The 16,314-nt window shown below is 54.6% G+C and overlaps 1 protein-coding gene across 1 annotated transcript in view; it reads left to right on the top strand.

Annotated features, from left to right (window-relative positions):
* Positions 1–16,314, top strand: part of SH3GL1 (SH3 domain containing GRB2 like 1, endophilin A2) — a 36,707-nt gene that overhangs the window by 15,524 nt on the left and 4,869 nt on the right. The window contains exon 2 of the mRNA XM_037042594.1: positions 16,032–16,100. Within this exon, the coding sequence (XP_036898489.1) occupies positions 16,032–16,100 (69 nt within the window). The remainder of the gene's footprint in view (positions 1–16,031; positions 16,101–16,314) is intronic.

The following is a 16,314-nucleotide window of genomic DNA, read 5'->3' as shown; positions in this document are numbered from 1 at the left end:
CTTTAAGAATCTTGCATTGTTGTTTTAATGTCATGTTGTTTGATGTTTTGTGTTGTGTTTTACTGTGGTTTTTTTTTTTTTTTTCCAAAAATTATTCCCTTTCCCCACCTTCTCTCCCCTTTGGCAACTGTCAGCCTATTTTCTGCACCTATGGATCTGTCTCTAATTTGTTTTGGTTTTTTAGATTCCACGTGTAAGTGAAATCACATGGTATTTGTCTTTCTCTGTCCACCTTATTTCACTTAGCATGATACCCTTTGTGTCCATCCACGTTGTCACAAATGACGAGATTCCGTTTTTATGGCTTCGCAGCAATTCATTGTCTGTATGTACCGATCTCCTTTATCCATCGTCTGCGGGTGGACGTTTGGGTTGATTCTCTATCTTGGCTGTTGCTAGGAATGCTGCGGGGACGTAGAGGCGCATATGTCTTATCGGATTAATGTTTCTGGTTTCTTTGGATAAATGCCCAGAAGCGGAATTGCTGGGCTTTATGACAGTTCTATTTTTAATTTTCCGAGGAACCTCCATAGTGTTTTCCGTAGCGGCTGTACCGGTTTACAGTCCTACCCACAGTGCACGAGGGTTCCCTTTTTTCCACACCCTAGCCAACACTTGTTATTTGTTGACTTATTGATGATTGCCACTCTGACAGGTGTGAGATGGTGTCTCATTGTGGTTTTAATTTGTGTTTCTCTGACGACTAGTGATGCTGAGCATCTTTTCGTATGCGTTGGCTGTCTCTGTGTCTTCTGGGCAGAGTTGTCGGTTTAGGCCCTCTGCCCATTTTTTAATCGATTATTTGGGGTTTTTGGTATTAAGCTGTATGAGTTTCTTACATATTTTGGATATTAACTTCTTATCATTTGCAAATATCTTCTCCCATTCAATGGGTTGTGGTTTTGTTTTGTAGATGATTTTCTTTCCTGTGGAAAATCTTTTTAGCTTGATGTAATCCCATTTTTACTTTTTAGATTTTATTTATCTTTAGATAGAGGGGAAGGGTGGGAGAAAGAGAGGAAGAGAAACATCGATGTGTGGTTGCCTGTCAAGCACCCCCCCTGGGGACCTGGCCTGCAACCCAGGCATGTGCCCTGACTGGGAATCAAACTGGTGACCCTTTGGTTCACAGGCCGGTGCTCAGTCTGCTGAGTCATACCAGCCAGGGTATAGTCCCATTTTTTAACTTTTCTTTTGTGGCCCTCGCCTAAGGAAACACATCCAAAAGGATATTGCTAAGGGCACTGTCAGAATGTTTACTGCCTATGTTTTCTTCCAGGAGTTTTGTGGTTTTGGGTCTTACACTTAAGTCTTTAGTTCATTTTGAGTTTCTTTTTATATGTGCTGTAAGAAGATAGTCCAGTTTTTCTTTTTTTTCTTTTTTTTGCATGTATCTGTCCAGTTTTCCCAACACCATTTTTCGAAGAGACCGTCTTCACCCCATTATACAGAATGGGGCAAAAACAGACTTACAGTTGTGCGTACACGAAACAGTCTATTCTTTTAATCATTATTTATTGTATTATTTTCTATACAAGCAACTGTAAGCCTGCTTTTGCCCCACCCTGTGTATCCTTGCCTCCTTTGTCATAGAATAATTGATCGTATAAGTGAGGGTTTACTTCTGGCCTCTCCATTCCTTTCCATGCCCCATGTGCCTGTCTTGGTGCCTGCGCCATGCTGTTTTGATTATTGTAGTTTTGTAGTACAGGGGTATCAGGGAGCATGATACCTCCCACTTTGTTTTCTCTCAAAATTCCTTTGGCTTTGTGGGGCTTTTGTGATTTCATAGAATTTTAGGATTCGTTCTAATTCTGAAAAAATGCCACTGGTAATTTAATGGGGATTGCATTAAATCTGTAAATTGTTTTGGATAGTAAGGACATTCAGACAACATTAATCCTTCCAGTCCATGAACAAGGTATATCTTCTGGTTTATTGTATCTTCTAGGAAACTTGTATTTTAAGTCACTAAACTTGTGGTAATTTGTCACAGCAGCTGTGGGAAACTCACATAGGTCCAAACTGTTTCAATTCCTTGTCCTGCTAAAGGTTTTCAGCTTAGCCTTTAAGGGGGGGAGGGGGCGCGTGTGTTGTTCTTTATTAGTTTTCTTCTCCAACTTAATGGCTGAAGCCAGCAAAACGATAGGGCCAAGCCGACTTACAGGCGCAGTGCTAAAAATCGCAGTGCTGAGAGCCGGTCTGCCCCGAGCTGTCGTCAGTTATGGGTGTCCGGTGCCTTTGCAAGGCGGCCGTGCTCCTTTGTCCTCTGTGTTGGTGCAGACCCCAGTGTTCCCTTGTCTCTCTGCCTTTTCTCGAATCGTGCCCCTTCTCCTCCTGCCTCCATTTTCAGCCCATCCTTCAAAGCCAAGTCCAGGGTTGTCTCCCTGTGAATCTTCCCTGTAGGTTCCTTGTCAGAGATCCTTATGTTATCATTCTTTGTGTGCTTTTGTGAGTAATCTTTTTCCTTTTCTATATACCTGACACATATAAATAGAAAATATTTGTTGAATGAGTAAGAGCAAACTTTTCAAAAGGGGAGATATGGTCTTCTGACTTTGACCCCAAATGTTCAGCTTAGGGCAGGAAAGTGTCCCAAACACGTACGGTGGCTAAGTGAATGAAATAGGGCCAGTACAGTGACACAGGGTCCTATGACAAGTACCTCGTAGGGAGAAACCAGGGATGATTCATTCACAGGGAGTTGACTGGGACATTAGTCTTGAATGTCCAGGGTTTTTTTTAATGACACAGGAAGGAGGACGGGACACGGGACTTCCTGGCAGGCACTGGAGCTGGGGCCTCCGGGTCCTTGGTCTGTCCTGTTGTCTTCTCGTCCTCGTTCAGGAGCCCAGACACTCTCTGTCTGCAGGGTCAGCCCTCCCAGGGACCCGTAGCTGCCACAGATGCTGGGTGTTGGGAGGAAGCCCTGGCTCCTGAACCATCATCCTTGAGTGGAGAGAGATTTGAGTGTTCTTATTGCTCTTAGATTGGGAAGTGGCCACACCAGACACGTATTACACTATGACAGCAGAGAAGCAGGACCTGGGGCGGGGGCAGGGCAGCTTTTCTCCTGCAGAAAGTACACATGAAAGATGAAGAGCCATCTCCGAGGAGGGTGCCTTGAGTCAGCACTATGCAACCGTCTTGGCAAATGCATCTAGACCCTCAGACTTACAGTGGGGGGGCCTCACACCCGGAGTGAAAGTGTGGATTCTTGGAAGTGATGTGCATCGTCTGGAAGGAAAGAGGGCAGGGGCGTCCTAGGGGCAAGAAGCATGTCAGCGAGGATGAGAGCAGAAAGCCACTAGGGTGATCAGTAGGGATGGCCAGCAGGCCAGATTGTTTGGGAGAAGAGGGGTGGCCTGGAGACTTGTGCCAGGTCAGACAGGGTAGCATTTCTGCACCAGGCGCTGCTGTCAGTGGAATATGGGGGGACTCCCTACCCATCGTCCTTCAAACCTGGCACTTTGTTCCCACTTTTTTCCCCGAAAAGAGCTTCACAACTGTGTATCTTGGGCACCCATCAGCAAATGTAGTTGGTGCTGTGGGCTTGCTGGAGTTTGGGTTAGACCCTATTACTGATTTCTAGGGCCTTCAGGACAACAGAAGAGCGAGTGATCAGCCTGCTGTTGGCAGTTTTCATACATGTCCCGGTGTGCGGGGTGTTGTGTGTGTGGAAGTACAGACCCCTCATAGGAGGACCACCTCGGATGTGTGTCCCTCTTCCTAAAGAGTCCACACCAAACCTTTCACTCCAGAAACCCCAGCATCTTCCCACCCCCGCCACTCAGCAGGCCCTGCTTCTGAATATTCCTCACATTTTGAATCCCACCTCAAGCTCTCTGCCCAAGGCCTTCCTCGCCTCACTCCTTCCTCCTGAGAGCATCACACAGCTAGGGCAGGCTTGTGTTTGTGGGGGCAGTTTGCGGTTCTTAAAGCTTGTGCCACAACTCCTCGTTGTCCTTACCCCCTGTTTTCCAGTGAGGAAGCTGAGGCTCAGAGCATCCACATTCTTGCTTCAAGTCATAGCTGGGTGGACAGAGCTGGATCCAGGCGCTGTTTCTCTGCCCAAGCCCCTCACTTCCCCTCTCATCCCCTGCATTGCTTTGGGACCGGGGCACAGCCTCGTTTCAGCTTGTTACTGATCAGATCACATCTGAGAGTAACCCGGTGGGGTTGGGGTCTGCACACTTACTCATCCCAACAGATAGTGACTGCCCGAGCTCCTACTGGGCGCTGGGCTCCTGCTGCTCTGCTACCTCGGTCACCGAAACCAGCGCTGCTGGTGTGGCAGCAAGTTAGTGTTTGGGGACAGGGTATGTTTGGAGTGGGGAGGTAAGGCAGAATGAATCTGAGCCTCAGGGAGGAGAAAGGCCCCCTGAGAACTGCTCTTCTCTGTCTGTGGCCTGAGGTGGGTCCTGGGCACCTTGAAGTCCGAGCTGACCCATCACTGAGGCACGAGAGGTGGTGTCAGTGAGCATGCATATGCCAGGCCTGAGCGTGCGTCCTTAGGAAGGAAAGATCCACCTGCTCTGTCCTCTGCAGGGCAATGGCAGCTGTGGGATAGGAGTGGTTTGCCTGGTGACCACCTGACCCTGGTGGCTTCCCCTCCTCAGCCCCATTGGGCCTCCTCTGTGTGCTGAGGGTGGGCAGTGATTCTGAGAGTCCTTCTAGCTTCGGGTCTCCAAGACTGAATTTGCAGTTAGGAAGGGCGGGTGTACCAATGAAGGTGTGGCTGTGAAGGGTGATGGGACGCTGACATCTAATTCGTGGCCCTGGCTTGCAGTGCCCATCAGTGACCCATGACGGGCTGGTCTGCAGTGCCAGGGGCTATACCAGAATTTTGTCCTGCCCAGGTGCTGCTGGTAGCCACACCTAAAAAAACTGGTCTTGGTGACTGTGAGTCACCTGGCACCTGAGCCTGTCACCACCTTGGTGTGGCAGGCAAGCAGTGGAGCCACATGAAAACACATTCCTCAGTGCCCACTCAGAGCTTCTGCCTGGGGCTGTCAGGTGGACGAGATTCAAGGCCATGCTGTGCTCAGCCCAGCAATCCTGGGGAGAATAAGTGTGTTCCTGCGCACACCCCTCCCTGCTCCTGCCTGGTGTGTGTTTTCGGGCTGTTTCAGCTTGGCCTTCAAGGCCTGTTTGCCCCTCAGCTTTCCTTTCCTGTGTCCTGCCCTCTCAAACTGCAGACCCTTTGCTTTCACGGGGGCTCTTGTTGAGAACAAACCAGTCTGTCCCAGGAATGAGGTCCTCTAGATTCGAGCCAGCCTGGGCCTGGCTTGCTCTGATTTTTCATCTTTGCTAATTTTCCTGAACCTTTCTCTCCAGTATGGGAGTCAGCTCGAGGGCAAACCTTGGGTAGAGAGTGGGGAATGATTCGCAACCTCCGGCCAGAGAGCCAGCCTAACTTGAACTTCCCATAAAGGGAAGCTGGGGGTGGGCTTTCATCCAGACATCTTCCCAGTCCACTGCCCTCCCAGAGCTCAGCCGCTGCTGAGCGGTGGGATGAGGTCATATTAGCTAAGCGCTTCCTGAGTCTGTGATGCCATTCTGAGCACAGGTACGGCGGTGACCAGCTGCTCACTTCAGCTCATAGTCCAGTGGGAGGAGGGCCGTAAAGAGGTGGGAATAAAGTGGGTGCCTTTGTAGAACAGAAAACTCAGCCTGGACGAGCCTGGTCAAAGGTAAGGTCCAAATGGGCAGCGGCTTGAGAGAGGAGGTGGCGGCGTAGTATGATAGGAGAGGCAGCCAGCAGCCAGGTCATTCCTGCCTGGGTAGGGAGGTGGGTGATGGAGAATTAGGAGGGCTTCCTGAAAGGGGAGGCTTCTCATTGGTTAGACCTTTAAAATGGAAGGGGTCTTAGAGACAGGGAAATAGCATTTGTATTCCAGGATGCAGGGACTCTGGGCTTTAGGTCAGTCAGTTGTTTACCCTACTTCGTCATTTTGGGGGTACCCGTGGCCCCTCACTGAGACTTGTGCTGAATACCCGCAGCCTCGTGTGCAGTGATTGACACGTGCTCACAGTGTCTGATGCAGAGTCTGTTCCAGTGCATTCTGGCCTCACTGGATTTCCAAGCCCTGTTTCCCGTCCCTTTCTAAAGAGCTAGTCTTACGTCAACTTTGCCACTGATAACAGATTAGATTGCAAAAATACCTTATCCTTTCTGTGCATAAGAGTAGCACAATTATGCCCTGCCCACTGGCCCTTAGACCAGTGGCCAGCAGCTCCCCACATTGAGCCCAGCTCACTCTCAGTGGTTATGGGGCTGGTGCTGCACTGCCAGCCAGGTCCCGGGGGACGTATTGCCTCATTTGTTTGTGGGTTGGGTGTTTCTTTTTATAAGTTTTCATCTGAAATTGATTTTCCCAGTTGTGTGACATGCAGCCTTCCTGCCTCGTCCCCGAGATTAGAAATTAAAACACACAAGGCTGGTGTATATCCAGGCATTTTAGCTCTGGTGAGAGGTTCAGATGTGACTTGTCCCTGGGAGGTGAGCCTCCAGGGACTGCTGGCACTCCAGTTGGCAGCAGAAACCCTCCACACAGCTGGGGCACTGGCTTGGGGTCTGGCCCCGAGCCCTGGCCCTCAGGCTCCCACAGCCTCCTGCTCATTGTTGTCAGCTCCTTTGGCCCCCAGCACCCTGACAGGCCTGGCCAGTCTCTGAGGAAATGGATCAAGAAAGGTGCAGGACATCCCCTCAAGTGGGTGATCTAAGATTTGGGGGTCCAGTTACCCTCCTGTCTGGCTTGGTGTCCCATGCACACACGCGCACATGCACACACACTTCACTGCCTGGCCTTGGGCAGAGCACGTCACCTCTTGAGGCCTTAGTTGTCCCATTTGTAAGGTGTGGAGACACTTGCCCAGAGGCTGTAGCTGAGCCGGGCGGGCACTGGAGGTCCCAGTGATTCTCCCTTCCTCCTGGGGTTTTTAAGGAGGACAAGAGGGCCAGCAACGCAGCAGGTCCAAGGAGCTATGTGGTAGCTGCCATGTCTCTAGAAGTATTACAAAGTACCAATTCTGCGACCCCTTCTCAGCCCCAGCAGGCCTGCCTCCCACTGCAAGCCTTAACGGCGGTGTCCATAAGAGCCCGCCTTCCTCACCCAGGAGACTGTGCGGCCCTCCCTGCGCCCAGCAGGGGCCTCTTCCTCCCCAGACTCCGAGACTAACAAGGAGCCGGTTAACCACGAGTGGCAGTGGGGAGCAGGTTTGGTTCAGTGCTTCTGTTTCCTTTTGAGGAAACTTGGGGGTGTCTTAGTGGAAGCCCCAGGACGGCCTGTCTTTAGAGTTGAGCCTGGCCCGTGCTCCTGTTAATAAGTGAGGAAATTGGGAGGATCCCCAAGGGAGCTGGGCCTCGGAGCCCTGGAGCGCTGACCCCAGGCCACCACCCACCGTACTGGGTCGGGAGGTTACTCGGGGCATGGCCTCTGGCCAGGTCTGGCTTTGAGGGAAAACCCCTCAGCCCCATGTGAGCTCACACTTACTCAGCCTGTCCTCCCCCAGTGTCTACCTGGAGGCCAGGCCAGCCGGGGTGTGGGTTCCTTGTTGTCCCATCTCCAAGGACCACTGAGGCACTCGTGGGAAGGGAGGGAGGCACTTCTCTCAAACAGAGAGGGCTAGGGCCAAGGCACCTCACAGCCACCTGTGTGTGCCCAGCCCCATACTCCTCCTTTGTTGCCCCCTGGTCACATGTCACATCTCCCAGCCTCCACATCCTCCTGTGCTACTGCCCCCTGTTGTTAGCCTTTGGGAGACGAGGAAAGGGCTGCCCACAAAGGACGGGTGCAGGCACAGCCCCTACTCCTCTCTGACCATGTCCAAGAGCATGCCCTTTGTAGGGGCCTAGGGGCCAGCAAGAGTTGGCCCTTTGGGGTGATTTGGGTTGGAGCACTGGGCCAGCCAGTCTGTCAGGGGGTGTCTGCCCCACCTGTGCATGGTGCTTGGCCATGTGCTGGCTGACTGCAGGCGGCAGCACACGGGCTGCCTCAGGAGCCTGCCATTGGCTGCTGGGGACAAGCGTGGGATGCACTGCACGCAGTCAGAACTGGAGAGCTCTGAATAGTGGCGTGGGAGCCCTAATGCGAAGTCAAGCCTGAGCCGAGGCCTCTGAGCTCACAAAGTGGGAGTGGGCTGGGACAGAACTGGCAGGCGGGGAGGAGAGGGCAGTCTGGGGGCTGCTGCGCCCAGACAGGAGGCCCGGGCCAGGTTGGGAGGGGAGACCAGCAAAGAGGCTGCCCAGGGTCTTGTGGAGTAAAATGATGCAAATCCAAGCCAGGTTGGGTCGTGCCTGGTTCAGGCGGGTGGAGGGGCTCACAGGGGTCCTTATGACGGGTCCTCATGACGGGTCCCAGGGTGTTTAAAGCCAGTGGCACAGTCTGAGGCCCCAGCAGAAAAGCCGTGTGACAGCGGTGTGAGGAGTGGGGTAGGCACCCTTGGAGGTCTGGCGACCTTGCTGTAAGCAAAGAAAAATTCTTTTCAGCCTGGAGTTGAAGGGACAGGCCTTGTTGTTCGCCCTGGAGGAATCTCTGGCTGCGGGTACTGGGACCTGCGCCAGGAGGCCAGGGCTTCAAGATGAAGATTGAGCTGCATCCTGGTTATATCTCAAGGAGGTTTGTCATCTGGCTCAGTGCCGATCTTTTTTTTTTTAGATTTTTTATTTTGTTTACTTTTAGAGAGAGAGGAGGGAAGAGAGAAATATCAGTGTGTGAGAGGTACATTGATTGGTTCCTTCTTACACACCCCCCACTGGGGACCTGGCCCAAACCCCGCAGCCCGGGCTCGTACACCACAGCCCAGGCATGTGCCCTGCCCAGGAATCAAACCGGTGACCTTTTCTTGTTTTGCAGGCCAGTGCTCAATCCCCTGAGCCACACCAGGCAGGGCTCACCAGGCCATGTTAACAATCACTTTGTGATTGTCTTCCATGTGCTGTCGCCACTTCCTCTAAAGTCAGATCTTTCCAACAGCCAGTTCCTGCTTTGCTGCCAGTGCCCGTGCCATGTCCCGCTCAAACTTTCTTATTACGCCAGACAGAAGACTTGGAGAGGATTTTTCTCGATTTAGGGTTCCCCTCCATTTTAGCAGCATCTGCCAGGCAGGGAAGCCACAGCTGCGGCTCCCGTGACAGTCAGCTCACTGCCTTCCAGGTAGCAAAGTTTGTCTTCCCATGCCAGCCCAGAGCCCTGTTAAACTGGAGGAGCAGGAGCCAGGCTGTTCTGAAATGTGTGTGCTGGGAGGTGGGGAGCTCGAGCCACCCTGATGTGTAATATAAGTGGCCATCACCGTCCGTGGCAGAATACTACATAGCTTATGAGAGACCAGGTCTGACCAGGGCCCCTGTGCCAGGTTCTTCTCTGCAGTGACAGCCAGCACACCCGCTGGCTGGGAGACCCGGTAGGGCTTGTCCCCAGCCTGGGGGACCTGAGGGTTCTGCTGCTGAGCTGGTGTCTCAGCCACCCTCCCCAGGCTCAAGGGACCGCCCCTTCGGCTGAGAAAACACTTGGGGCTTCCAAAGCCACTCCTTCTGCCGGAGGAGGTTCCCAGCAAACCGGCGACACTGCACACGTGGAGGTGTGTCTGTGGGCATGTGGCCGCCCCTTGGGACGTCATCCAGAGTCCTTGGTGCTCAGTTTGGGGTTTCCACATACAGAGTAACTTTAGAAGCTTTTTCCTGATTGGTCATTTCTACCACTCCCATTCATAGAGATGCTTTTAAAAAATATACACGTATTTAGCTTTGACCCGCAGGTGGAGAGGAAATGTATGTCTGCCCAAAGGCAAATCCGGGGTGATTTCAGAGTTCCCAGTAGGCCAGAGTAATTTCTGACTTGTCAAACACCTTCCTTGGGGTTTAACAAAGGGGTGGTGGCTCTTTGTCAGTCAGCTCGCAGGTGTTACTGACTAGGACCGTGTTGGACGAGGTCTCGCACCGGCTGCCAGAGCCTCAGCCTTCCTGCTCACCCAGCTCCTTGGGGTGGGGGGTTGATTTCTACCCTCTGATTCCTCCCCGTCGTGGCACGAAGGTTCACTTGGGCATACATGGTGCTTTTGTGGGCCTGTTGTGTGGCACCTCCCCCTTGCCCCAAAGGGTGGCAGCTCACCCCCACGCTACATAGCCTTCACTCTTGAGAACCACACGGGTGCTCCAAGCCGTCTGGTGTCAGAGCGCCGCCCCCATCAGCAAACAGTTCATAACTGAACCATTCACAAGGGCCTCAGCTTTGGAAAGAATTCTGAGTATCTTGGTGACACAGGGGGCCACAGAAGTTTTCTGGGCAGGGAAAGACATGTGAGGACAGGAAGATTCAGGGTGGCAGTGTACTGTGCATACTACCTTCCCAAGAAGCATGCTTGGCTCACCTTTCTAGAAAGAGTCTGGTTACGCAGAGTGCACTCTCTTGTGTCTGAGCCAGCGTCTCTGAGTTGGGGGTCCAGGAGCACAAGCAGAGAAAGGAAATCGAGAAGGCCAGTGGCTTTGTGTGTTGGCCGGGCAGTAGACCAGCCGGGGCCCTGCCCCTGCCATGGACCCGGAGTCACGAGACGGGACACTGTAATGGAAACCAGAGAGGTTGCTCAGAGGGGTTTGGCACATGTCTCTTCATATGTTAGGAGGCCAAGAGGGGAGGGCGGTCACAGTTGGATTTAGAGGCGAATGGGTCCTCCCTCCCTTCTCATCCCTTTGCTGTCATCACAGCTCAGGAATTTCTCAGCCCTGCCCAGGGTCATCACAGTCAGCTCTTGGGCCTCCCAGGTCTGGTACTCTGCACATGGGGCGATGCTCCTGGAGATACCATGCCCTTCCGGTCAGGCCCTGCGTGGGCCCTGGGCTTCACCCCATTCCATTGCTGACCGGTTTTCCTGTTCAGGACATGGCATGTGATGGACCATCCAGTTTGGCAGGTCTGGGCTCAGCTCTCGGCTCTTCCATTTACAGCTCTTTTAAATTCTTCCATCTCTCATCCTTCAGTTTCCTCATCTGTAAAATGGGTGTGCTGGTGCCTGCATCATCGTTGAGTAAATGTGACAGTCAGTGATACCGTGCAGGACCATGAACACGTGGTGGAATGCAGCCCTTGTGCCCCTGAACCTGCCTGTCACCCAGAGCACCCATGCCAGCCTAGCCAGGCTGCCTGTTGGGACCTGGCCCTTTGAGGTCCAGTGCGGACAGCACTGGTCTCTGCAGCCCACCCAGCCAGGAGCACACCCCTCTGCCGTGTTAGTGTGTTTACACCTTCCTGCAGCTCCCGTCACGTTTTCCTCTGTGTTGCTGTTATGTCTGACGTTCTTGTCTCTCTCACCAGAGGGGTGCTCCTTGAGGCCAGCACCGTCTCTGAGGCCTCCCACACCCATCTCCCACTTCGGACAGTTACATGGTGGGTGGTTAGTGCGGACCTGTTGCCCCAACACCCCCGCCCAAGCAGTCACTGACTAGAGTTGGAGTGCCTCGGTACGGGGACTGCTCGCTGACCCACACTTGGCGATGGCTCTCTCAGGGTCACGTAGGAGGGTTGCTGGGCCTGGACCCTCACGGCCAGCTCACCCTCAGGCCACTGTCTCCATATCCGTTGCCCTGGCTAATGAAGGGGCTGCTCTCTAGCCGGGCAGGAAGTGTCACCCTTGTGCGCTCACAGATGGTCGGGGTCGGGGAGAAGCCAGCTGGGCAGAGGCAGGAGGGGAGGCCTGTCCCCAGACCCAGGCCGTGCCAGGGGGAAACGAGGCCTGGGTGTTACTGGGTCACGGAGAGTTGCCCGTGGCCACACAGCATGATGTCTGGACCAGGCATGAGGACTCTGAGCAGGAGGTGAGGAGCACCCATCTGGACAGCAAGGCCCCTCGGGAGCAGCCCTGCTTGTCTCTCCCCTCCCCCTCCAGTAAACTCTTGATTCATCAAAGTGAATTGTCTTCCCAGGTCACAGAGCCTGCAGGTCAGCCCGCTTATCTTCCCTGTGGCACTGATCAGGTTTCTCCTTCTGAGACGACTCTGTTACGAGGCTGGCGGTTGGTGCTGTCGTCCCACTTGGCAGGATTCAAATTGCTCCTCCAGGTGCCACCAAGTGGCCACCACAAATGTGCCTGTCCAGTGAGGTGCGGTCCTCATCCGGCACCCCTGGGTAAAAGCCTCCCCTGCCTTTGCCCCCTGCTTTCCCCTGCAGCGGCTGCCCCAAACGTCTGGGCACGCAGCGTCTTCTCAGCTCCGTTTGTGGACTGCACCATATGTGCTGTTTCTCTCCCTCTGTTGGCATCCTTGCTCCTCCCCAAGGATGATGGCCAAAGGCCTAGAGTGCTGAAGAGCACCAGTCTTTGAAAGAGCGGCCCCCTTCCCCAGTTGCTTTTTATTTTAATCGCCCACGGGCCAGCACAAGCACAGAAATCACATAGGCCCTGTGGGTCGAAGCCCCACCTCCCATCCAGGCCTGCTCACTTCCCAGGTGTGGGTTCACGGGTGCCATTGTCAGACGACACACGAGCTTGAAATAGGCCTGCACAGGCCTGCCCCTCACAGCGGTTTCAGGCATGTTGTAAATACGGCCATTCCAAGTCCAGGTGGGATGGGGCCTGGGGCTCCCAGGAGAGAAGCCTGAGTGGCTTAGGCACTTGGGAATGTGAGCAGGGCTGGGGGCTCTTCTGCTTTCTCACAGCAGTAGCCGCCTATGTGGTCTAAGCATCGTGTGAACTTAGAATATGGCGCTAGGGACCCCGTCCTGCCCTGGGAGAGCCCGCAGCCTGGGTTGGGAGCAGGGCGTGCTCTTCCCAAAGGTTAAAGCTACTGACATAGGGTGTGAGTCCACCTGGCAATTCCAGAACGGTGCCAAGAGAGACACAGGGATGGTGACAGCAAAGCAGGGGTTGCGTGGGGTGGGAGCAAGGTGGACGGTGGCCTGAGGGACTTCCTGTGCTGGAGGTGCTGTTACTGCACCTCATCAGAGTGTGCGCTCACAGTGGGTGGGTGGTCCTGTGATTAGGCCACTTAAGAAAGATAAAGCTCCAGGAAGCCATTTAAGAGACAGACACAGGCAGGCGAATGCTCAGAGTGTCACAGAGCAGCACCTGGCGTCCCCTGGCTGGCCTCCCCCCCAGGAGGGACCCTGCTCCAGACCCTTGTGGAGCACAGAGCACTGAGTGCTTGCCCGAGACCCATGCTGCCAGCACAGGAGGAGTACAGCAGGTGTGGCCTCCCCTCACAGGCTCCCATCGGGCACTAGACAGACAAAAGGAACAGACAGCTGCACGTGAAAAGTGGAACGCGGCACACTGGCACTGCTGGGAAGGTGTGCGCAGGAGAGCTGGGAGCTGGGCACTGGGCCTGGCTGGGCCTGGGATCTGAGGGAGCAGGAGCCAGGCCTGCAAAAACCCAAGAATCGTCCAGTGGGCAAGAGGCTGCTGTCATGTCTGACCGAGTGGCGGCCTGTCCCACAGTGACTTCTCAGCCCTGGGCCCCACTTGGCTGGGGCAGTCTCGGAGGGCATCCCGGCTTGGGCTGGGACCTGTGTTGGGACTGGCATGGAATTTCCTCAGCCACATCTACCGCTCTCGCTGGGCCCAAGGACGCGTGTCTAAACTTGAGCAAAAATGAAGTTTCAGGGTAGTGGCCTCCCCAACAGACAGGGCACCTCTGGGCCAATGGCCCCTCTACCCAGACAGCGACGTAACCCCTGAGCATCCAGGGTTGGCTACTCACTCCAGGCAGCCCCTAGAAAAGGCTGCTCCTTACACCCAAAGCTGCTTCCTTGTACCCCACACATGGCTCCCAGCTCTGCCTGCGGTCACTCAGGTTCCCTGTCTGCTGGCCCACAGTCATGCCTAGTGGGGGGGCCCACACGCAGCACTGCACCCTTCTTTGTTTCTGTGGCTGGGTTGGCATGTGGTTTCTTTGGTCTTCCCTTTGCCCTTTGACCCTCTTGTCATATTCTCTGTTCATGCCAGTTCGAAGACTGGGCCTTGGAGAGCAGAGATGTGGGGGACACCAACCACCGCCTAGGACACCTGAGCTCAGAGCTCCCAGATGGGGTGCGGTGGGGATACTTGTGGGAGCCTGGTAGTTCCTCCAAGGCCTTCAGGTACCCGAGCACAAGGGTGGCCAGGTAAATGTGGCCCTGAGTGTGGGGGGCGGGGGAGGCCAAGGGAACTGTTTGAAGGGCTTGGAAAAGCTGAGTCCACATTCCCAGGACAGGCGGGGAGGTGACACTCATGGGGGGCCGGAAAGAGGCAGCAGGGGCTCCTCCCTGGGGGAGCTGCTGCCTTCAGCGCTGTACTGAGTGGGCATCTGCCCCGCCCCGCCCCGCCGCCCCGCCTTGCGCGCCCTCAGCCCGGAAGGTGTGGTTAGGAGCACCGGTGCCTCAGCCCCCTCCCAGTGCGCCAGGGGAGTGTCTCATGGCAGTCGGCTGGCTCACTTCCCTCTCTGGCAACCACCAAGTCTGAGAACATCCTATTTTCCTGTAATCAAAAGAAGTGAAACTGTCCCATGAAATAAGGTGGAACGCCCCCAAAACACCTACACAGGCAGGATCTTTTCCTTATGAGGTCGTGAGGTCCCTGAGAGCAGCAATGTTCAGCCAGTGAGCTCTGTGGCACCCTGAGGCCCCATAGAGTTTTAGAACACACACTACTCAACTGTTCGGTCACGGGCACAGTCCCCTTTCCCCTACATCGTTAAACTTAAAAACAGCTGCTGACTCAACAGTAGCTGTCTGGTGCAAATGAAATAAAATGATATATATATTTTTTTGGTCAGATCAGCAAAAATATCTTTTTGGTGTGCCACAGAATTTTAGTTATTAGTTTACTTGTGCCATGAGGTGAAAAAGGTTGAAAATTGCTGGCCTAGAGGATGGTGCCCCACAGAGCACAGCCCAGCGGGCCTGGGGGTGACATTCCCAGGGCTGACCCCTACCAGTCCTGCTGCCTTCCTGCCCCCCTCACTGCAGTGATCCCCTCTCTCACTTGTGTCCAGTTTCCTCCTGGGCTCCTGGGTGCAGCCCCCTTCCCTCTCAACTCCCATTGGGGTGGGGTAGGGGTAGCAGCTAAATACGGACAGGCTAGGCTGGCCCTTGAGTTTTGCTCAGTCCCCTTGTAGGGACGAGACACGAGGAGAAAGTAATAGTAGTCAGAGATGTGGGCATTTATGAGTACCCAGTGCTTATTGTGTGTCAGTACCCACGCCTAGGGTGCCTTAGGGGTACCCCTAAGGCACCCCAGGCATGGAGCAGGCCACGGACGTCAGGATGCGGCCCTATGAGTGCGTACCTATCACCCCATTTCTCAGAGGGAAAACTGAGGCCCAGGGAAGCGGATTATCCAGGACCACACAGGTAGAAGTTGGCAGCCCATCCCTGTGTGCTGGCGATCGGGCTGCTCCCGCAGGCCGGCAGCCACCCAGCACCCTCAGGAGCCCCAGGGGGGTTTCCAAGGGTGGGTGGAGACTGCTGCCGGTGTTGGGAAACCGAGTGTGTGTGTGTGCACACACGGGCACGTGTCTGTGATTAAACGTGAGAAACCAAACCTGTCACCCTCCACTGTTAAGCATTGTATGTGACTAAACATGTCAAACTGCCATTCAGATGTGGCTGCATGCACACATGTCCGTGGGAAATGATTTCCAAGCACCGTGACATTTGGCCAGAGTGGGGCAGACCTGCCCCTGCCCCCAGCCAGGCCTGTCAGATGTGCACTTTCATGTTCTCTGAGCCGTGGGAACTCCTCTCCACTGCAGACCTGCTCGCCTCTCAGGTGCCTCCCAGAGGATGCATTTTTGGGGAAGTGCCATACCCAGGGGTCCCTGAGATTCATTCTGAGAGAAGGCGCCCCTGCCCTCTTTGAAGGAGCATGTGGATCTCGAGGCAGGGCCTCACCCGGCCACCTGCCTTGCCATTGGCTGCTATGTCCAGTGTTCCTGGGAAGCCATTGCGCATGTCCTGACCCCTCAACTCCCAGGGGTAGGGGCGTGGCATGGCGGGCAGGAAGTCTTCCCAGGGCCTGCCCTCTCCCCGGAAGACTCACTCTTCCTTCCTTCTGTTCCCCAGTTGGTCAGTGAGAAGGTCGGAGGGGCCGAAGGCACCAAGCTTGACGATGACTTCAAAGAGATGGAGAAGGTAATGGGAGAGGTGGTACACCCTGTCACGTGCCCTGCCACCACGTCCCCCATGAGGCCCAGCTGGTGAGGGTGGGGCATGGGGGGGGGGCGCTTATCAGGGTGGCCTAGACAGTAGATGGGTAGCAGGCATCCTGCAGCCCCCAGAGCAGCCCTTAGGAGGGCTGAGACAGGAGGGAACTGGGGGGCAGGGCAAGGGCTGTCCTGGGGCCTCC

The sequence above is a fragment of the Sturnira hondurensis genome, unplaced genomic scaffold (assembly GCF_014824575.4).
Source record: "Sturnira hondurensis isolate 20B ecotype Veracruz unplaced genomic scaffold, ASM1482457v3 Scaffold0003693, whole genome shotgun sequence".
Classification (NCBI taxonomy): domain Eukaryota; kingdom Metazoa; phylum Chordata; class Mammalia; order Chiroptera; family Phyllostomidae; genus Sturnira; species Sturnira hondurensis.
Note: the sequence above shows the minus strand (reverse complement) of the source record. Positions and strands in the feature narration are given on the sequence as shown.